General features: G+C 42.6%; 2 protein-coding genes across 2 annotated transcripts in view; both read right to left on the bottom strand.

The window, feature by feature from the left end:
* RTCB (RNA 2',3'-cyclic phosphate and 5'-OH ligase) overlaps nt 1-20,482 on the bottom strand; it is a 22,808-nt gene extending 2,326 nt beyond the window's left edge. The window contains exons 1-10 of the mRNA XM_011928659.1: nt 20,275-20,482; nt 16,646-16,724; nt 14,583-14,650; nt 13,063-13,162; nt 7,898-8,054; nt 6,833-6,989; nt 5,176-5,335; nt 2,991-3,166; nt 1,934-2,122; nt 799-909 (exon numbers count right to left, since the gene is read on the bottom strand). Coding sequence (XP_011784049.1) covers nt 799-909; nt 1,934-2,122; nt 2,991-3,166; nt 5,176-5,335; nt 6,833-6,989; nt 7,898-8,054; nt 13,063-13,162; nt 14,583-14,650; nt 16,646-16,724; nt 20,275-20,367 — 1,290 coding nt within the window. The 5' untranslated portion in view covers nt 20,368-20,482. The remainder of the gene's footprint in view (nt 1-798; nt 910-1,933; nt 2,123-2,990; nt 3,167-5,175; nt 5,336-6,832; nt 6,990-7,897; nt 8,055-13,062; nt 13,163-14,582; nt 14,651-16,645; nt 16,725-20,274) is intronic.
* A 1,568-nt stretch (nt 20,483-22,050) lies between these two features.
* Nucleotides 22,051-22,852, bottom strand: part of BPIFC (BPI fold containing family C) — a gene marked incomplete at its 5' end in the record, with an annotated part of 40,055 nt that continues 39,253 nt past the window's right edge. Inside the window, one exon of the mRNA XM_011928658.1 lies at nt 22,051-22,623. Within this exon, the coding sequence (XP_011784048.1) occupies nt 22,501-22,623 (123 nt within the window). The remainder of the gene's footprint in view (nt 22,624-22,852) is intronic.

The following is a 22,852-nucleotide window of genomic DNA, read 5'->3' as shown; positions in this document are numbered from 1 at the left end:
AAAAAAAAAAAAAAGTTTTTGTAGAGACAGTGTCTCGCTAATGTTGCCCAGTCTGGTCTTGAACTCCTGGCTTCAAGTGCTCCTCCTGCCCTGGCCTCCCACAGTGCTGTAATTACAAGTGTAAGCAACCATGCCTGGCCTAAAATAGGTTTATTAGAACACAGCATTGCCCATTTACACAGTACTTAAGGTTGCTTCTGCACTGAAATGGCATAGCTGAATAGCCGGTACACAGACCACCTGGTCCCAAAAGCCTAAAATACTTACGGTCTGGCCCTTTATGGGAAGAGTTTACTGACCCCTGGGCTTAGAAGATGAGAGGCAGTGTTTTGAAATGGGGGTGTGTGTAGACTGTACATGGGCTCTAATTTGCAAATAGGGCCTATCCTTGCAGTCCTGAGTAGACCTACACAATAGGAAGGGGTAAATTAAACAAATGAGCAGGTCCAGCCAATCGCTGAGATCAACTGTGGTATCTGCATCCGTTAAAGTTCCACCACTTATAAACTAGTTACGGTAAGCTCAGCTAGTGTGATAATTTCCCAGTCTGGATTTTCTGGACTTGCAGAGATAAGAAACGATCCCTAACCCTACCAGATCTCACTACGGTAGAGATACTAGATGACCCCAGTCAGTTTACTAAATAGTATACATTATGGGGAACAATTTGAAGTACAAGACATGATAGACCCAAGTCTCAACTCTGTTAATGTTCAGTCGGCTACACTTACCAGTCAAAATGGAAAACAACAGCTAAACTGAAGAAAGCATTTCTAAGGAAGTTTCTGTTTTCCTTACCGCTCCGTGACAGGTTGTTCCAAAGGTCTCAGTCATGCCCTGTTCAGTGCCAGTAAGAACATAACTACAGGTTCCCATGGTGCCACCAATGAGCACTGGTTGTCCAGTGAGCTGAGGATGCACATAAATGAAACATGTTAAAATTCAGAAAAGCATAAGCTTTGTATGCATAAAATTTAAATTTTCTCTTGCACTGTAGGATTGTAGGAGAAACCCAGACTTCTAAACACGTGGCTTGTAAACTATATTAAGATAGTACTTTGGGCCGGGCGCGGTGGCTCAAGCCTGTAATCCCAGCACTTTGGGAGGCCGAGACGGGTGGATCACGAGGTCAGGAGATCGAGACCATCCTGGCTAACACGGTGAAACCCCGTCTCTACTAAAAAAATACAAAAAACTAGCCGGGCGAAGTGGCGGGCGCCTGTAGTCCCAGCTACTCAGGAGGCTGAGGCCGGAGAATGGTGTGAACCTGGGAGGCGGAGCTTGCAGTGAGCTGAGATCCGGCCACTGCACTCCAGCCCGGGAGACAGAGCGGGACTCCGTCCAAAAAAAAAAAAAAAAAAAAGATAGTACTTTGATTCTTTGATAATCCGGAGGGGAAGGAAGTGGATGACAGTGAAAATGTGAGGACCAGTAAAAACGCAGAAGAGTCAAAATAAAAGCAAAGCAAAATCCAAAAGTGTAGGGAAGTGCTGCTAGAACCACCATCCTGGGCAAGGTGCTTGTCTTCTCTGTTTTGGGTTTCTCATCTGTAAAAGGAGCGAGCAGACTATGGGGTCTTTCTAACTCTACCACAGCCAGACACCAAGAGGACAGGAGGAATGAAACAGACTGAGTTTACTGTGTTCTGTAACTGAGTTAATCCTGTCTTCCACTAATTCAAAGGCCTCAATTCACAGGAGTGGAGTAAAATACACCTCCTGCAGCACTTTCTAGTTAGCACATGGCACCACTGCAAGCACAAATGATGGGGGGAGGAGTTACTGCTTCAGGGAAGATTGGGAATCACTGTTCTCATGGGTGACAGAGTATTTTCTTTTCACAATTGCTGCTTTTTATTTTAAATATAATTCCCATTTGCAATGATCTAAATCGTGCTCCCACTGCTTAAAACTACAAACGCAGTGCTACGTACTTGGTAATCAACAGCAATGAGGGGATGGTGAGGAGGGAAAGCGCGCGTGGATCCCTTCCTGTGTACTAACAGTGTCCGCTCCTTCCCGTCCACTACATGCTGCTCCACTTTGGCAATGTTGTGAGAAACATCATAGATCACGTGCAGGTCCAAGTCATCAGGGGTTGTGTTGAAGACCTTGGCAAAAGCCTAGAAGAAAACACAGAAGATAAAAGCAGCCGGAACTTCAGGACTCATCTTCAGCTCTTCATGACTTATCTCACTGATTTCAGGTAGTCCGTTCTGAAGGGAGTAAAAGATTTAAAAGCTCAAAACTAGTCGTAAGATTCTCTCACGTAAAGGACAAAAGCTGTCTTTTAGACCACAGAGCAAATGCCACCACATCATTTTCATCTTCATCATTTTCATCTTTGGTTGAAATGCTGCCTGGCTACTTTTGATCCCACCTTTCAAAATTGCTTCTTCCCCAGCCTTCTGAATCTTAGTCAATGGCACTTCGATTCTCTATGCTGTTCAAGACAAATTCTAGGAATAATTTTGATTCTCTTCTCTCACTTCTCATGCTTGATACTCTGATGATTTAGTTTAAGATGACACCAAAACCTTGGACACTTCTCTGGTATTTTGAACATGAACTATGTGAATTTCCAAAACCAAACACCATAGGCTTTGACTGGACTGCATTATGTTTTTTCTTTTTTGGAGACGAGAGTCTCGCTCTGTCACCCAGGCTGGAGTGCAGTGGTGCAATCTCGGCTCACTGCAAGCTGCACCTCCCGGGTTCATGGCATTCTCCTGCCTCAGCCTCCTGAGTAGTTGGGACTACAGGCGCCTGCCACCACACCCAGCTAATTTTTGTATTTTTAGTAGAGATGGGGTTTCACTGTGTTAGCCAGGACAGTCTCGATCTCCTAACCTCATGATCCGCCCCCCTCAGCCTCCCAAAGTGCTGGGATTACAGGCATGAGCCACCACACCCGGCCTGGACTGCACTATGTTTTAAAGCACTTAACATCATCATGAATGACTTTGAACAGAAGAGCAACGTCGACTGTACCTGACGGGTTAAGAAGGTCATGGAAGACCGGTTGACCCAGGCATAGTTCCCAGCCGCTGCCATTCCCTTCAGGTAGTCCTGACCCTCTGGCGAAGCGATCCGAGCACAAGCCAACTGCCGATCATTGACTATAATCTTGTCTCTCTTCATGGCCTTCTCCATAGCTACCAGTGCATCTGGAACAAGAGCAGCAAAGTTCAGACGAGTTAGCTTTCCCTGAAATGAACAGTCTAGATTTACTGCAGAAAGGCAGGCTACATTCAAATTCATTGCACAAAAAAGCCAAGTGAAAGCCAACTTTCCCTTTAATGTGTTTCTGAGTTCATCTATTTGCTCAGTCAAGATGTACCTGAGAATCGTTCAGAGTGCAGAGACCGTTTGTGGGACACAAAGTCAACATTTGCCCTCTGGGAACTTGAAAGAGAATGGGATGTGTAAACAAATAGCCACAGTATGGTCTTCATTACTCCTTTCTCAGTATGTGAATGAATAGGAATAGTAGTAGTAAAACACATTTTGTTGCCTTCATGATTAATTGAATCCAGGGGAATGTTCTGAAACACTAGTCGACGCTTTATACATCTGCTAGATTAAATAGTCTAAAGGGTCAGGCTGGCACAAATTACTAAATTCTCACACAATACAATGCACTAGAGGCTGATCTGTAACATGAAATTTAAAGCTTATAACAATTTCCAGACATCTGTATACTTTTTCATTCATTCATTGTCGGAAGCCGAAAGAATGACAGTCGTGAACAACTCAGTATACCACCGGTGGCTATATAAGTAAACAGCAACCTGTTCTTACGAATGCAGGATGTTGGCAAGCTGACAACTGTGTCTGCCGCCCAGAAGGAATGCTGAGGGAAGCCACACCCCAGGCACGTGTTGCTTGTGATTAGACACATGTGAAGCCTGTTAGCAATAATATGAACCTGCGATCAATCAAGCAGCTGACCAACCTTACCTCCTCCTCCCTGCTTTTTCTACCCAATAAATACGAAGGGCTGTGGAAGCTCAAGGCCCTTGCTCACTAGAAGCAAGAAGCCCCCTGACTCCTTTAAAACAGTTTCTTTTGTTTTTTTGTTTTCATTTCTGCATTCATCCTGCTTCATTCAGTCCTGTAGTAACCGACACAATTCATACATTATTTCACACACTATCCAAAAGGACCTATCCAGTATTTCGCTGCTTCCTGCTTTTGTTCATGCTGCCTTTGTCACCAATGTCCTTTGTGTGTAATTGTCCAAACTGTGAGGCTGAGCTCAACACTGGGTCCATGAAGCCATCTCCAAAATCTTTTTCCTAAATGTGTTTTGTTTGACTCTCCTATATTATTATTATTATTTTTTTTTTTTTGAGACGGAGTCTCGCTCTGTCGCCCGGGCTGGAGTGCAGTGACCGGATCTCAGCTCGCTGCAAGCTCCGCCTCCCGGGTTCACGCCATTCTCCTGCCTCAGCCTCCCGAGTGGCTTGGATTACAGGCGCCCGCCACCTCGCCCGGCTAGTATTTTTGTATTTTTTAGTAGAGACGGGGTTTCACCGTGTTCGCCAGGATGGTCTCGATCTCCTGACCTCGTGATCCGCCCATCTTGGCCTCCCAAAGTGCTGGGATTACAGGCTTGAGCCACCGCGCCCGGCCGACTCTCCTATATTATTAATTGCTACCTTTTAGTATTTATTTTTTCTTTTAAATGGACATGACCTTTACATCATGAGACAATCTGGGTGCAAAGTATCAGCCTATTTCATCAGCAAATCCACCATAACACCTAATGTTGCAGAGCAGGTATACAATACGTACATTATCTGCCAAATGAATGCCTAGTTCATAAATTCCACTCGTTAAATATTTTCTTGCTCTTTCTTGGCCAGATAGTAACTCATAAGAGTCAACATAACGATAACTGCAACTAACATTTATCGAGTGCTTACTAATGTCAGACACTGATTTAAGTGCTTTACATATATTATTAACTTTCCATGATAATCCTATATGAAATCATTATTATACTCATTTTTTTAGACAAGAAAGTTATGGCCCAGTGAAGTTAATTTGTCAAATTATTTGATTGTTGAGGACTCAGGATAAAACCCATGCAGTATATTTCAGAGTTTTCGCTCTTAAATTTCTATCTGGTTGCCCATAAAATGTACATTTTAGTATGAAGTCTAGAATATACCTGTGGCTACTTGGTGGCCCAAGCCTCTGCTTCCACTGTGGATCATCACACACACCTGTCCCTTATGGTCGATGCCCATTTTTTTAGCAGCGTACTCATTGAAAATCTCATCCACAACCTGGATTTCTGCATAATGGTTGCCTGCTCCCAGGGTCCCCAGCTGCAAATGTAAAAATGTCTGGTAAGATAGTTTTGATTCCAGTTTTTTTTTAAATCTATTTAAAAGCCAAAAAGATAAAAACAAACTAACAACAAAATAACCATAGAAACAGTGTTTCTGTAACAAAAAAATTCCTAAGCTATAGAAGTGCTTCATTTACAACAATATTCTACACAACAAAATAACATAGACTAGCTCCTAAATTGTATTATATCATGATATGCTTGTTACATACATATAAAAAATTAACACAGGAACAGAAAACCAAACACCACATGTTCTCACTCATAAGTAGGAGCTGAACAATGGGAACACATGGACATAGGGAGGGGAACATCACATACCGGGGCCTGTCGGGGAGTAGAAGGAAAGGGGGAGGCAGAGCATTAGGATAAATATCTAATGCATGTGGGGCTTAAAACCTAGATAATGGGTTGATAGGTGCAGCAAACCACCATGGCAAATGTATACCTATGTAACAAACTAGCACATGTATCCCAGAACATAAAGCAAATAAATTAATTTAAAACAAAAACTTTATAAACAAACAAACAAAAAATCAAGCTTTTAAATGGTTCATGGGACATTTTAAACATCACGAAGAGTCAAATTTTGGGATAAATGGTGGTGAATGTTGACTCTTAGACAAGGTCCAAGTTCAAATGATTTTGAAACATCTATGAGTTCATGAACATCCACCCTTATCTATAACTGAAAGAACATATACCACAACTAGAGCTAATATTAATAGATGATTTGGAGAACCAGAGAACGTCAGTGCTGGAAGAGTCTTTAGAGGTTGCCTAGTTTTAACCATCCCAGTTTTCTGTAAGAAAATGAGATCCAGAAGAAGACAGTCTTGCCCATGTGTCACACTGAATTAGTGGCAAAGCCTTCACAACTAGCTATAATTTCAAACATCTAGTATCTTATGGATACCATAGACTGTCAAAGTATGTATATATATAATTTTGACTATGAACCTTATAAACATTCTATTTTTCTCCCATTCACTTCTAATTCATTATTTCTTATTTTATTGAATATTTGCAAGCTCCTGATTGCTCTGTCACCCAGGCTGGAGCGCAGTAGCGTGATCACAGCTCACTGTATCCTCAAAATCCTAGGCTCAAGCAGTCCTCCTGTCTTAGCCTTCTGAGTAGCTGGGATACTTGCATTTGCCACCATGCCTGGCTAATTTTTTTTTTTTTTTTTTTTAAATTTTTGTAGAGACTAAGTCTCTTTATGTTGCTCAGGCTAGTCTCGAACTCCTGGCCTCAAGTGATCCTCCTTGGCCTCCCAAAGGGGGTGTGAGCCACTGCATCCATCCCTGATGGATTTTTAGAATAAAAATGAAGCATAAACCAATTGTATTTTTTGAAATACCATAAAAAAATACCTGGGAATATGTCTGCTAAATGTAAGACATAGATATTTTCCCCAATAAAAACAAAATATGAAAAGTAATTAATATGTTGCCCCTCCAAAGCGAGTTACCTGAGGAAGGCCTCTTTTCTTAGCTCTTGCAGAAACCTTATTGGGGTCAGCTTGCAGCATCCTTCCGTACTCCTCGCAGTGCTCCTTGTCTTCAGCCCAGGCATACCCTTCTCTTAAGGACCAGTCCACCCCCATCTCCAAGGCCTCCTCTAAGTCTCTGGATAAGTATAAAAGGTACTAGTCATTTCACAACCAAGGCAGATCAAAACCTAAGGATGATCACATCTTAAAGGGCAGAGGAAAACTTGACATTTACTATCGCCTGTGTTCCAGGCCTTAAGTCAGATACAAAGTTTAAGCTCTCAGTAACTGGTTTTTTGAGGAATGCAATCATATAAATAATTGCAATGTAAAATGGTAAATGCCCTATTAGACATCATTGTAGTTCTACTTGACATTTATATGGCTACTTGTTAATTTTCAAATCTTTTTTATATTCAGTTTTGCCTCTCTGATCCTGAATTCCATGAGGTAGTGTTAAGTAGACAAAAAACAACATCATCAACAACAACTTTGTAACCTTAATCACCTATCACTCTCTAACCACTCATTCGACCAGGTACACACCTTAATGATTTATGAAGAATTAACAGTCAAATAAATGAAGGTATCTAGAATTCCTCAGGCAACATAGGTTAAATTTTAAGCTCTTTTCCCATCTTCACAGAAGTTCTGAATGGCTTACTGCACCTCCATTTGGAAGTTGAGGTACACGTACATTAAATCCTTAGAGGGTACAAGCTTTAATCTTCATCTAAAACATCTAAAACACTGCCAGGAAAAACTACACTTTTCCTGGATTGAGCATAGAAAGTGCTCAATAAACGTTGGTGGATATGATGTTATTACAAATACATCCACAAATGTCGAAGGCTGTTACAACATCAGTTGACTTATGTCTCCAATAAATGGGCTGAACGTCATGCTTAAAAAAACAATTCTTACTACTTCCTGAAAAGTAACTGAACAATCCTCATCTCTCAAGTGTACTGCACTGGAAAGGAAGTTGAAGGTCATGTGGTTATTATCCCTCCCATACCATGTACTGGAAACGTGTGCTCTTACTTGGCATTCATTGGGATGACACCTTTTGATCCCACCCCAACAGGAATGTGGTCAAACATAGCTTGGGCAAGTTGCTCCTTCACAGGCTGGACATCACTTTCATCTAAATTGGTTCTTAGCAAGCGGACACCACAGTTGATGTCAAACCCGACACCACCTACAAAATAGAGAAAACTTACAGCAAAACCAGCTGGTAAGGCATTGTTACCTGTAGTTTCTTGCCACTGATATAGGGCTATAAAGATATCCATTCTTTTTTCTTTTTTTTCTGAGAGGGAGTCTCGCCTTGTCACCCAGGCTGGAGTGCAGTGGCGTGAACTTGGCTCACTGCAAGCTCCACCTCCCGGGTTCGTGCCATTCTCTGGTCTCAGCCTCCCGAGTAGCTGGGACTACAGGCACCCGCCACCATGCCCGGATGATTTTTTTGTATTTTTTAGTAGAGATGGGGTTTTACCATGTTAGCCAGGATGGTCTCGATCTCCTGACCTCGTGATCCACCCATCTCAGCCTCCCAAAGTGCTGGGATTACAGGCACGAGCCACTGCACCCGGCCAAAGATACCCATTCTTTTACAGATAACTGTTTTTTTTTTTTTTTTTGAGACGGGGTCTCGCTCTGTCACCCGGGCTGGAGTACAGTGGCGCGGTCTCCGCTCACTACAAGCTCCGCCTCCCGGGTTCACGCCATTCTCCTGCCTCAGCCTCCTGAGTAGCTGGGACTACAGGCGCCCACCACCAGGCCCGGCTAACTTTTTATATTTTTAGTAGACACGGGGTTTCACCGTGTCAGCCAGGATGGTCTCGATCTCCTGACCTCATGATCCACTCGCCTTGGCCTACCAAAGTGCTGGGATTACAGGCGTGAGCCACCATGCCTGGCAACTGTGCTTTAAAGTAGACAACAAAGTGGTTCTCTGCTGGGGAAAGCTTGATGACACCAAGATAATCTAAAGTAACATACATACTAAAGGCACTTTATGGACCAGGGAGGCAGCAATGAACACTGAGTAACATGTAAAACAGAGACCAAAATGTGCCTCTCTTTTTTTCTTGACCACTGTTTTCAGAGGTTCATGAATTTTTTCAGTCTTTTCAAATAACCAACTTTTGCCTTTCTTGGTCCTATCATATATCTTTACATTTCATTAATTTTACTCCTAATTACGTCCATCTTTCTAATTTTTTAGGGTATAATTGGTTGTTCTTTCTTTAGCTTTCTAAGATCACTGATATTCCAGCCTGCCCTCTTTCCTAATTTGTGCATTTAATGCTGCAAGTTTCCATTCAAAAAGGACAGTAACCTCAAAATTTTAGACATAAGTACTTTGATTTTTCATTTTTATTTTTGAGACAGAGTCTCACTCGGTCACCAGGCAGGAGTACAGAGGCGCGATCTCGGCTCACAGCAACCTCTGCCTCCTGTATTCAAGTGATTCTCCTGCCTCAGCCTCCAGAGTAGCTGGGATTACAGGTGTGCACCACCACACCCAGCTTATTTTTTTTATATTTAGTAGAGATGCGGTTTCACCATGTTGGCCAGAATGGTCTCCCACCTCCCAAAGTGCTGGGATTACAGGCGTGAGCCACCATGCACCAATAAATACGGCTTTTATTTTTTTGAGACAGGGTCTTGTTCTGTCACCCAGGCTGAAATGCAGTGGAGTAATCATGGCTCATACCAGCCTCGACCTCCCGAGTTCAAGCAATCCTCTCACCTCAGTCTCCTGAGTAGCTGGGACTACAGGGGTGTGCCACCACGCCTGGTTAACTTTTGCATTTTTTGTAGGGATGGGGTTTCACCATGTTGCCTAGGCTGGTCTCAAACTCCTGGGCTCAAGTGATCCTCCTGTCTCCGCTTCCCAAAGTGCTGGAATTACAGGTATGAGCCACCGTGTCTCGCCCATAAGTATGTTTTAAATCATTTTCCCCCCAGCTTGAGAGATGACTGGCAAACAAATGGTAAATGAAAACTGTATATATTTAGGTGTACACAATGTACATTTACATTGTAAAATAATTACCACAATCAAGCTAATTAACATATTTATGATCTCACAGTTACTTCCCCTTCTGTTTTTCTGGTAAGAACACTTATTTTCTTAGAAAATGTCAAGTACATAATATACTATTTTAGAGACAGGGTCTTGCTCTGTTGCCCAGGCTAGGTCATAGCTCAGCTGAAGCCTCCAGCTCCTAGGCTCAAGCTATCTTCCACCTCAGCCTCTCAATTGCCTGGGACTATAGGTATTAGGCTGGTGCAAAAGTAATTGTGGTTTTTGCCGTTAAAAGTAATACAATACACTATTACAATATATTAACTACAGTCACTACATTATGCATTAGATTTCCAGAACTCATTCATCTTAAAACTGAAATTCTGTACACTCTGACGAACATCCACCCTGTTAACACCACTCTACTCTCTGAGAGTTTAACATTTTTAGATTGCACATACGGGCAAAATCAGGTAGTATTTTCCTTTCTGTGTCTGGCCTATTTTCAGCATTATCCTCTAGTTTCATCCATGCTGTAGTAAATGGCAGGATTTCCTGTCTTTTCCCTTCGATTTTAAAAGATTGATTTCTTTCTTTATTACGGTTGAATAATGCATTCAGGCTGTTTCCATATCTTGACTACTGTGAACAATGCTACAACGGACATGGGAGGGCAGGTATCTCTTTGGATACTGATTTCATTTCCTTTGGATATACAGCCAGTGATGGGATTGCTGGATCATATGGATCTATTTTCAATTTTTTGAGGGATCTCCATACTGTTTACCATAATGGCTGTGCCAATTTACACTCCCTCCAATAGCATACAAGGGTTTCCTTTACTCAACTCAATGTCAATTTTTAGACATAAGTATCTTCTACTTATATTAGTTATTTTCTCATTTCCATAGTTTTGTTTTTGACTCATGGGTTATTTAAAAGCATACTAATTTCCAAATATATAGATTTTCTTCTTTGAGATACTTTTTTGAGATTACGCCAGACTAGAGTGCAGTAGTGTGATCGTAGTTCACTGTAGCCTCAAATTCCCGGGTTCAACTGGTTCTCTGGATTCAGCCTTACGAGTAGCGAGGACTACAGGTGTGCGCCACCATACCCAGCTATTTTTAAACTTTTTGTAGAGATGGGAGTCTCTCTATGTTGTGCAGGCTGGTTTCAAACTTCTGGTCTTATGTGATCCTCCTGCTTTGGCCTCCAAACTTTTTCTAGTTTTTTTGTTTTGAGACAGGGTCTCACTCTGTCGCCCAGGCTGGAGGGCAGTGGCGCCATCTCAGCTCACTGCAACCTGTGCTTCCCGGGCCCAAGTGATTTTCCCACCTTGGCCCTCCCAAGTAGCTGGCACTACAGGTGCATGCCCCCATGCCTGGCTAATTTTTTGTATTTTTTTTTTTTAGAGATGGGGTTTTGTCATGTTGCCCCTGGCTGGTCTCAAACTCCTGAGCTCAAGCCATCCACCCGCCTTGGCCTCCCAAAGTGCTAGGTCTAGTTTTTATTTAAATGATTTCTAATTTAATTCCACTGTGGTCAGAGAATACCCTCTTATATGAGTGGGTTCTTTAGTATGGTCCAGAGACCCTGGGGTGGGAGCGAGGGGGAAGACCATTTCAGGTGTGTAAGATTCATTTTCTAATACTCAGACATTATCTGTCTATTTTATTCATATTCTCCTATGACTGTACAGTGAGATTTCTCAAAAGCTATATGACATAACATCTTTGTTCTAATGCATAATGAGACATGTATATATTCATCTTAAAAACATTTATTTTAATTTCTAATAAGATAAACGTTGATAAGAGTCTGAGACCAATCCTCAATAATTTTTACTAAAGTGGTCCTGAGTGCAAAAAGTTTGAGAAGTGCTGGTCTATATGATTTCAATGCTTTGAAATTTGATGCCTGCTTTACGGCTCAGCATGTGGAGAGTTTTGGTAAACTGTGCATTTGAAAAAAATGTATACTCTGCACTGCTTGGCTGCACTGCAATGCAAGTGCACCACACACACACAACCACACATGTATATTAGAGGTCAAGTGTCAAGTTTGTTGTTGGATTATTCAAATCATGTATATTCTTATTGACTGAAATTTGCAGTCACCTCAAAACAGCCCTACATGTAGGGCTCACATATCTGGACCTTTTTCTTCTTTTCCTCTAGATGTTGACCTCACAAATTCTTCCTGCCTTAGCAGATTTTCTGTGCCTTCAAACAGATTTCAGAAAACATTTTTTACCCAACCTTTCTCATTATTTTCAGCAGGGATTGGTCTGAAACAACCCAGTCCACCACTGCTAGCAGCAGAACTCTCAAGACATCATTTAAACTTCATTTCTAAATTCACACTCTTTAACAGCAAAGATATTTCTGGTATAGAACATTCACTGAAAGCACCCCATAACCACAGCAGAAGGCATATACAGCCTTCTGTATATTCAGTGTTATCACTGAATAACAATGACAATATCACTGAATATGCTCTATGTGCTTAGCACTGTTCTAAATATTTTACACAGTTGAACTCATCTAATCTACTAATACTCTATGGTCATTAACATTATTAGACATGATGTGTCATAAGGTAACTGAGTTACAAAGATAAAAAAAACCTGCCAGTTTGTTTTGTAGCCAAAGCCTGAATACCATGATGTTTGGTAGGAGCCTCCCAAAATTTTCACTGAAAATATGCTTTGCTTGATGTTGTAATAGCCTCAAAGAAAAATGACAGAACATGATGAGACTCAGTCATGCACATGGAGAAAAGTGCTCTGTTTCACAAAGCACTTCTCTATGGTCCACAGAGAGAAGCTACACTTTTTTTTTTTTTTTTTTTGACACAGGCTTGCTCTGTCACCAGGCTGGAGTACAGCAGCGCAATCTCCGTTCACTGCAACCTCTGTCTGCTGGGTTGAAGTGATTCTCCTGCCTCAGCCTCCCAAGTAGCTGGGACTACACGTGTACGTCACCACCCCCAGCTAATTTTTCTATTTTTAGTAGAGACACAGGGTTTCACCATGTTGGCCAAGATGGTTTCGATCTCTTGACCTCGTGATCCACCTGCCTCGGTCTCCCAAAGTGCTGGGTTACAGACGTGAACCACCGTGCCCGGCCAAAGCTACAAACTTAACAGCAGATGTGCACAGTAATCTTACCTGGGGATACCACTGCTTCAGAGTCATTCATATCAAAGGCTGCCATGTTCCCAATAGCAAATCCATATCCTGAATGGACATCAGGAAGCCCAATAGATCGCTGAAAGAGAATTAGAAAGTGAAATACAAGTGTCTTGACCTGCCACCCTGGTTGCCCTGATGGACCTGACACTGATTCTCAAAGAGGCTGCAGCCTGAAGCTTTCCCTAAATTAAGACTGTGTTTTCACACAATCTTCTCTATTCAGGGAAATCGTAAGAATTCCTAATCACAAAGCTAAATACAGTGAGAAAAAAACCTTTTTATAAGATGTGAATGTTAAGGAAATCCAAAACAGAAAAGCCTCAAAATAACATGATACAGGAGTAACACATACTAAGTTTAATGTACTATCACATTTTAAAAATAATATTAAGACACTGACAAACGTTGGTTTGTCAGGTTAAGAAGAGGAAAATAACTGATTTATAGAGGTCATCAGTTTAAGTAATCACAGCCAAATGTAATCCATTTGATGATATAAATACTGTAGACTTCCTATATGCGGAGCCTAGGAAAGGACCCTGACCCAGGAAGCATGCAGGTCAAACGCAGCAGACATGCAGACAACCCAGACACTAACAACTTCCTTATATACACAAGCCATACCATTTCATTCCCTCTACCAAGTGCCCAACATGGCAACTGGCATAAAGAAGACCTCAAAAATGTCTGCCAAATAGATCCATTTTCAACATCTACCTCTAATGATAGAATACAAATGTTAGACTGGTGGGGGCTAGGCTGTCCTCTCTTCTTCCCGCTCAGTGCTAACGCCTAAACTCCTTGCCATTTCTTCTTCAATGATCCTCTGCATGGGAAGTGAAACTTACAACGAAATGAAACTTACATTGAAACAATGAAGTGAAACTTACAATGAAACTTACAATGGTGGTAAGTTTCAATGGTGGTACTGATCCAGGAATAATGATGTCACCATGATAAAGAAACAAAACATAAAAACTACTTCAAAGGTTCTTGAACACTTACAGATTCTAGCCAAAGGCATCCAGAAACTGAAATGCCATCCAGATTCAATTACTTCTTTAGGTCCATGGTTATTTCTTTGTATTTTTTATTTTTAGGGACAGGGTCTCACTTTGTCGTCCACGCTAAAAGTGCAGTGGCGTGATTCATGGCTCACTGCAGTGTGGAACTCCTGGGCTCCAGTGATCCTCCCACTCAGCATTCTGAGTAGCTGGGACTACAAGCATGTGACATCACACCTGGCTAATTTTTTTTGTATAGACAGGGTCTTGCCATGTTGCCCAGACTAGTCTTGAACTCCCGGGCTCATGCAATCCTTCCATCTTGGACTCCCAAAGTGTTGCAGGTGGCATGAGCCACTGAGCCGGGCTTCATGGTTATGTCAGGCTGTCCAAAGGTCATTGTCTAAATGACACCATTATCAGGCATGGCCATTCATCCATTCAATGGGCTTTAAGAAATATAAATGATTAAAGCTCTGAACTCTGACTTACATGAACAATTCCAGGCAGGGCTGCCACGTTGCCAATCTGTTTCATGGCTGGCAGGAAGCCACCAACACCTGAAGACAAAAATTGGGTATTAGAAAAGACAACACACTTGAGTTTTAGCATTAATTATATTCATGTTTCTAGACTGTATAACATGAAGAGGTAGTCATCTAAGGGCTACTAAGACAACAAAGCCTAGAAGGATATTTGAGATGCAAGATGGAAGGGAGCTTCTTCAAGAAGGAAGTAGACAAACAGGAAAGATAGCCACAAATGTGCTGTCAGTGTTCTGCATATACCATGAGAAGGCTGCTTGCAAATGCTGTACTGGGATGCAAAATACAAATACCAAATTTTACGTTATTAATATTTGAAATTTTTTTTTTTTTGATCTTAGCTCACTGCAACCTCCATCCCCTGGGTTCAAGCAGTTCTCCTGCCTCAGCCTCCTGAGTAGCTGGGATTACAGGCGTAGGCCACCACACCCAGCTAACTTTTGTATTTTTAGTAAAAAATGTGTTTCACCATGTTGGTCAGGCTGGTCTCGAACTCCTGACCTTGTGATCCACCTGCCTTGGCCTCCCAAAGTGCTGGGATTACAGGCGTGAGCCAGGGCACCTGGCCTGAAAAAAATATTCTTTCAGTAGTTCCCTTTATAAAGAAAATCAATGCTAGTTTATTCTAAGTGACAAAGAAGGGCAATGTGGAAGCTCTGGAAAACACTGGATTGAGAATGAAGGGATATGGGGCTCCAGTCCCATTTCTGCCACTTGGCAGCTATGTTATTTTAGACAAGTGAGCATACCCTGGTTGGGGAGGGAAGGCTTTAGTTTGCTGATCTAAAAAATGAAAGGGGTAACTCTAGATGATTTCTTTTTTTTTTTTTTGAGACGGAGTCTCGCTCTGTCGCCCAGGCTGGAGAGCAGTGGCTCGATCTCCACTCACTGCAAGCTCCGCCTCCTGGGTTCACGCCATTCTCCTGCCTCAGCCTCCTGAGTAGCTGGGACGACAGGTGCCCGCCACCACGCCCGGCTAATTTTTTTGTATTTTCAGTAGAGATGGGGTTTCACTGTGTTAGCCAGGATGGTCTCGATCTCCTGACCTCGTGATCCGCCCGCCTCGGCCTCCCAAAGTGCTGGGATTACAGGCGTGAGCCACTGTGCCCGGCCCAACACTAGATGATTTCTATACTATCACCGTTAGATTATCATAGAGCTTCATGCATTTTATCTCTAAACCTTGCTGCAGCCCTGCAAGATAGGTGTAATGATTCCTGTTCTATGGATGAGACAACTGAAGTTCAGTAAGCCTAATCAGTATACTGGTTAAGAACACTGTCTTTTAAATCAGACACTACTGGATCTGAATTCTGGCTGTCCTCAAAAAGCTATGTGACCTTGGGCAAATTAAAATTTTTAAATTTTTGTTATTATACTTTAAGTTCTGGGGTATATATGCAGAACACGCAGGTTTGTTACATAGGTATACACGTGCCATGGTGGTTTGCTGCACCCATCAACCTGTCATCTACATTAGGTATTTCTCCTAATGCTATCCCTCCCTTACCCGCCAATCCCCTGACAGGCCCCGGCGTGTGATGTTCCCCTCCCTGTATCCATGTGTTCTCAATGTTCACCTCCACTTATGAGTGAGAATATTCAGTGTTTGGTTTTCTGTTATTACGTTTAACCTCACTGAGCTCTGACTTACCCATCTATAAGCTGGAGATAATATCTTCCTTCTAGAGTTACTGCAAGTATTACATGAGATAATCTATGCAAAGCACCTAGCAAAATGCCTGGAATATAGTAAGTGTAAAACAAATGGTAGGTCACTTGCTCTTATTGTTCAAGGTTAGCTGAGAAACGAGTTCTACTCATTTTCAAATCCTTTCTATAACACCAACTGGCTAACAATGTGATCACAAATAAGTAAGTTCTTTTGGTCTTACCTTAAGTTGTAATCACTCCTTGACAATATTTCAAAATTGTAATTGAGTTACCACTCTTTCAGGCCACAGGGAAGGCACTACTGTACTAATACAAGTGACACTCTAATGTACTTACCACCACCTCGACAGGCATTCCTTAATTCCTCAAACATCAATTTCTCCAGAGCATCATTCACGTAGAAAACGCCTTCAACCTGGTACCAAGAAAAGTGAAAAGCAATGTCTGAGTACATGTATGGCAAGTGTAGGCACTGGACAGAATACGCTGTATGCAATATTTACTGTGCTTTACCCTTTACCAAACACTTTCACATTACCTTACGCATGCAGAAAACTTCCTATCAAAGGCTACGAGCTGCCCCCAGCATAAAATATACCTTAAGAAAAATTTTGCAATGTTCACTAATTGTTTTAATTATTATACCCTCAAAACCACCTTTAAGAATTCAACAGATTGGCCGGGCGCGGTGGCTCAAGCCTGTAATCCCAGCACTTTGGAAGGCCGAGACGGGCGGATCACGAGGTCAGGAGATCGAGACCATCCTGGCTAACATGGTGAAACCCCGTCTCTACTAAAAAATACAAAAATCTAGCCAGGCGAGGTGGCAGGCGCCTGTAGTCCCAGCTACTCGGGAGGCTGAGGCAGGAGAATGGCAGGAACCCGGCAGGCGGAGCTTGCAGTGAGCTGAGATCTGGCCACTGCACTCCAGCCCCGGTGATAGAGCGAGACTCCGTCTCAAAAAAAAAAGAATTCAACAGATTAAGCATCTTTTTGTGTGATAAAGAAAAATCTTCCAACTATGCTCTCACAAAGCCCAAAGGTCTTAATCCTCAAGCTTCAAAAATATCAATGGATTTTTGAAAATTAAAAAAAAAAACCCAGATCAATAAAAAACTCAAATTCTAAACATAAAACATAGTCATCTAACCTTAGTATATTTATTCTGTGTTTAAGCCAATAGCCAGTTTACACTTTATTGTGCTCTAGTGGTGACTTACAAATCTCTAGTTAGGTAAATAGTGAGAAGAAAAATTTAACATACAGCTATGTAGCTGTGTGCTCAGTTCTATAAGCTATGTAATTTTAAAAAAAATCTACGTAATTTTAAAGCTTGACAATAGAGGCGGCACACAAAAGGCAATGGACGACACACTTATGTAACACTCAAGAGCAGAACATTTTTATCATAGGTCAAATATTTTGAAGGAGCTGTCCAGTAACGGAGAACCAAAGATTTAACACTTAATCAACTAAATGTAGTTTTTATCAGAAAGATGACTTCATGACCATTGCATAAATAACAATTAATATCCACTGATGGAAAATGTTTCCAGTACAATTTCTTAAGGGTCACATTTATTAATTCACCAAATATTAACTGAGGATTTACTATGCATGAAGCACTGTCCCGGGCACTAGGGGAGATACAAAGAATATGATAAAATCTTGCTTTCAAGGAGCTCCCAGTACACCACAATACAGCTCTTATATTTTTTTTTTTTTTTTTTTTTTTTTTTTTTTTTGAGACTGAGTCTCACTCTGTGGCCCAGGCTGGAGTGCAGTGGCACAGTCTCGGCTCACTGCAAGCTCTGCCTCCTGGGTTCACGCCATTCTCCTGCCTCAGCCTCCCGAGTAGCTGGGACTACAGGCACCCGCCACCACGCCCGGCTAACTTTTTGGATTTTTAGTAGAGACTTCACCGTGTTAGCCAGGATGGTCTCGATCTCCTGACCTCGTGATCCGCCCGTCTTGGCCTCCCAAAGTGCTGGGATTACAGGTGTCAGCCACCGTGCCCAGCCAATACAGCCCTTATATTCTCATAAGAGTATCAGAGTGCAATGAAGCAAGTGCCATAACATTAGGTACACAGTGCTATGGAAGAATCGGATGAGGAAGTGCCTCAACAGTCTAGGGAGCTGGGAGAGGTTTCACAGAGATCCTGTAGAGCTGGCTCTTTAAAGACAAGAGACATCACTGGTGCAGCAGAACATTTAGAAGCCGAACGCAAAAATGACATAAAGATGGGAGGGGAGCATTTTAAGGGAACAAAGAGAAAGTTTTAGTCCAACAAGTGGATGTGGGCCTTGGGGGAGAAATGGAGATTTAGTAACAGAGATGATTATCCATGTGAAATTCACTGCTCCCATGAGGATGGAAGCACAATTCGTGCTTAGAAGTCAATAGCGTTTTAAGAGCAATGCATCAACACTGCAAGTCTCGATTCCCAAAGAAAAGGTGGTAGTAAAGTGCTGTATACATACTTAAACTAGAACTGCCTAGCAAAATTAGACTTGCCCCATCAATGAGCAGCAGTGTGTGCATCAAAGGCTAAGTCAGAACACCTGCCAGACAATGAAGGCTGTATTATTAGATCCTACAGATGATCATGTCATCGTGTTTTCTTTTTTTTTTTTTTAATTTGAGACTCACTCTGTCACCCAGGCTGGAGTGCAGTTTAGAATGATTACGGGTCACTGCAGCCTCGATCTCCCAGGCTCAAGGGCTCCCGCTGCCTCAGCCTCCTGAGTAGCTGTGGTGCACACCACCCCGCCTGGCTAATTAAATTTTTTTTGGTAGAGACGCGGTCCCACTATATTGCCCAGGAGGGTCTCGAAGTCCTAAGCACAAAGGATCTTCCCGCCTTGGCCTCCCAAAGTGTTGAGATTACAGGCCATGAACCACTGCGCTCCCCTTATGTTTCCTTCCTTCAGGGTATCGGTTTCCACACAAAGAAAGTGGCCAAACAGCAAACAGAACACACATTTATCCCTGTGGGCTTTTTCTTCCCTCAGTGTAAGTGACTTGCCAACAAGGGAAACTCAGTAAGCTTTGATTCCGAATAAAAGAGGGGAGTGGCCATTGGGAGCTGTTTACCAAGACGTGAGACGGTAAACTTTTGAAGCATTTACTTGGCATCTTCAGGGATTTCAAAAACTATTTAAAATATGTTGCAAAACTTCACAAACGTTTTTTTTCATGTTAATGAAAAATATGAGCACAGATGGTGATGAAGGCTGAGAGATACACAGCCCAGGCTTTCAAACTATCTGATGATCCCAAGCCCTCAAGTCTCCATTTGGGACGTCAGAGGAAAAACTAGTAAACTGGACATCAAGTCCTGGCTGAGCTTCTTCCTAGGTAGGTAGAGGAAACTATGTCACCGACAGATCCCCGAGGTCCTTCTGTAAAGTATTAAAATCAATCAGGCCCTCCCCTGTGCTACTGCAAGAAATGACATCGCTTAATTAAAAACCAACATGGAATACTGAATGCTGAAAACTTGGTTCAGTGAACAAAGGTCTGTAAACGTTATATAAATAACCAGCATGACTCAGAGGAGGTGAATTCCATTCCCAGCAAATGAACCCAGGGCTGGCAGTTCCACCTTGGAAAATATCACGGAAGTTTCTGAAGACCAGGAACGTAAACCAGCTCACGATGCGTTTATGAGACTGATCCGTGAAAACGCTTTAGAAACCCCAATTTCGTATTTATTTGGATTCCCCATATCCACCGCGCTTAGTTTGTCCTCGTGGTTCGGGGACCTCTCCTGGCGGGAGGTGGTGCTGTAACAGGTTGGGCGGCCCCAGAACCATGAGGGGAGAAGGAGGGGATGAGGGAAACTCTGCAAGGGGCCGGGGCGGACCCAGTGGTCGAGGGAGCACCAGAGGGCGCGGTAGACGCCGGCCGGGCCGGGGACGGAGCAGGGCCTTAAGGCCCCGCCATTTGCTCTCCTGACTTACCTGCATGTTGGGCACGAAGCCCTTCTTGATCCTCCAGCAGTTTTTACTGATCTTTTCCAAGAACTGCAGCTCATCATTATAGCTGCGACTCATGGCGGCGACAACGGTAGCGAAAACTCCCGGCTCCGCTTTGAAGACCGGCTGCCGCGTTGTCCGGCTTCCCAGAGCACCGCCTTCCAAGAACCAAAGCGCAGGCGCGACCAGCGCCGCAACAGGATGAGCAACGGCAAGCGCCGAGGCTCGAAACTCTTCAGGCCACTGTCATTCCTCTGGTTAAGTTGTATTGTCCTCTAGTGTATAGCTAGGATCTTTATTAGTCGATTTCCTCTAAGCTACAGCTAAGCGAAATCCAGGAGTTTAAATTCCAGTGTAGTTATCTTTTGTTTTGGAGATGCTTTTCAGCAGCTTATGAAAACACCTTGAGTCTGGGTCAGGTCCGGTGCATCGTCCTGGAGTTTACACCCTCAGCTGGGAGGGGAAAAAGATACGCCAGCAGCTGAGAAAGAAAAACCTGTTTGAATAAATACCATAGCTGAACATTTATGTTTCGGAATGAATCTGGATATACATCAAATAACTTTTTTTTTATCGGAAAGGAGCATCCCAAAGAATGAAGCATGGCAGCTTATCGTTTATTCTAACAAACATTTGTGGATGCATCTATTATGGCCAGACATGTACTACAAAATGATCAAATCACAGCCCTTATGGATCGCCAGAACTCCTCAATCTAGCATCCTTTGATGATTAAGACCTCTTTAATCATGCTTTTATACGCCATGTCTCTTGTTCATAGTGGTAAGTGAGCTTTAAGTGATTTCAGTTTCGACTTCTGCCTCATGTCAACAACTGCAACTTTGGGATTAGAAAGACGTGCAAGATTCCATTTCTATCTGTGCCATTTACTGGCTTGGTGTGATTAACCCTTCTTATCTCTGTTTCGTCATCTCTAAAATGGGATCATACTTCTTTCTTGAGTAGAAGGCTAAATGAAGTGACACCGGAGGAGTAATGAGCACAGGGTTTGGCACACGGCAAGCACTCTGTAAACAGCTCTCCTCCTTCCATTCCCCCACTAGACTGTAAGTGCTGCAAAAAAAACAGTATGTAGTTTACATTCATTTTTTGCATTACCTACACTGGTTCCGCTCTTCTTCTCTTCTGCCCCAATTTCTCCCCATTGATTAGGTGCTCTGACACATTGATGTCATTCTCAATTATAAATTGTCTGAGTTTAGTACTCTACACTGCCATTTCACTGAATCTGTGGTGGGTGAAAAATCGTAAAGCTTGAAGTGATGCAACTTTTCGAGTTTCCTGTGGTTACCCTGTTTCTTCTTGGAAAGATTTCAGACGTAAAGAATTCTCTTTTAAAATTAAGCCTTGACGTCTATGCAACCTTAGGTCTCTTCCCTTTTCTATGTCTTATTTTATTTTATTTTATTTAGATGAAGTCTCACTCTGTCGCCAGGCTGGAGGGCACTGGTGCCATCTTGGCTCACTGCAAGCTCCGCCTCCCAGGTTCAAGCGATCCTCCTTCCTCAGCCTCCCAAGTAACTGGAACTACAGGTGCGTGCCACCACTCCCAGCTAATTTTTGTATTTTTAGTAGAGACAGTTTCACCATGTTGGCCAGGATAGTTTCAACTTCTTGACCCCTGATCCGCCCATCTTGGAAGTGCTGAGATTACAGGCATGACCTACTGTGGCTGGCCTCTTACTTCATTTTTAAAAAATTCAGGGCAGGACATTTCTCAAATAAAAAAAAACCAAGATTGAAGTTGATAGAAAACAATTTTAATTAAACACAGAAGACAGTAACAGTGAATATAAAACATGAAATTCAGTATGCAGGTAGGGGGAAACCCCTAGAGGGCCTAAGGGATCTCCACTGAGAATGACCAATACAAATACAGACATAAGAGTTTCTTACCCGCCTGGTCAGAAGTACATGCCTAGCTCTTGTTCCTAGAATCTTTCTTGCCCCAAACAAACATAAACACAGGCACACGCGGCATGCATACACTCACATTCATACACCTCTATTTAGCCCCTTAACACATTCTGCCTTATTCTGGGTTCCTGAAGTCTTGAGAAGGAAAACCTTCTACCTAAGCAACTCACAAGGGCTTTACAATTCCAGTGTATACTATCTTCCCCTTCTGGGTTTACAGTAGTTGTGGGGTTAAGGACCATTTACTTCCTGGGGTGAATTGCAAACTGGCAATCAAGGGGCTGATTTCCCCCTCCACTGTCCACTTATCAGGTTCAGACCTTCCCAACCATGGAAACTTGGCTGCTGCTTTGAGGATGTTTCATACTTCAGGTCGGTGGAAATCAAAAGGAAACCCTGGAAAGGATGTGACAATGAAGATAACATCAAACCTTGGGCATGTCTGGGTTTGTCTGAGGAGTGAGGAACAGATGGCTTCTTTTTTTATTATTTTAATTTTTGAGATGGAGTCTCAAAGGCTGTCACCCAGGCTGGAGTGCAGTGGTGCAATCTCGCAAGCTCCGCCTCTTGGGTTCAAGTGATTCTCAGTCTCCCGAGCAGCTGGGACTAGAGGCATACGCCACCA

Source organism: Colobus angolensis, unplaced genomic scaffold (genome assembly GCF_000951035.1).
Source record: "Colobus angolensis palliatus isolate OR3802 unplaced genomic scaffold, Cang.pa_1.0 Scaffold789, whole genome shotgun sequence".
Lineage (NCBI taxonomy): Eukaryota > Metazoa > Chordata > Mammalia > Primates > Cercopithecidae > Colobus > Colobus angolensis.
Note: the sequence above shows the minus strand (reverse complement) of the source record. Positions and strands in the feature narration are given on the sequence as shown.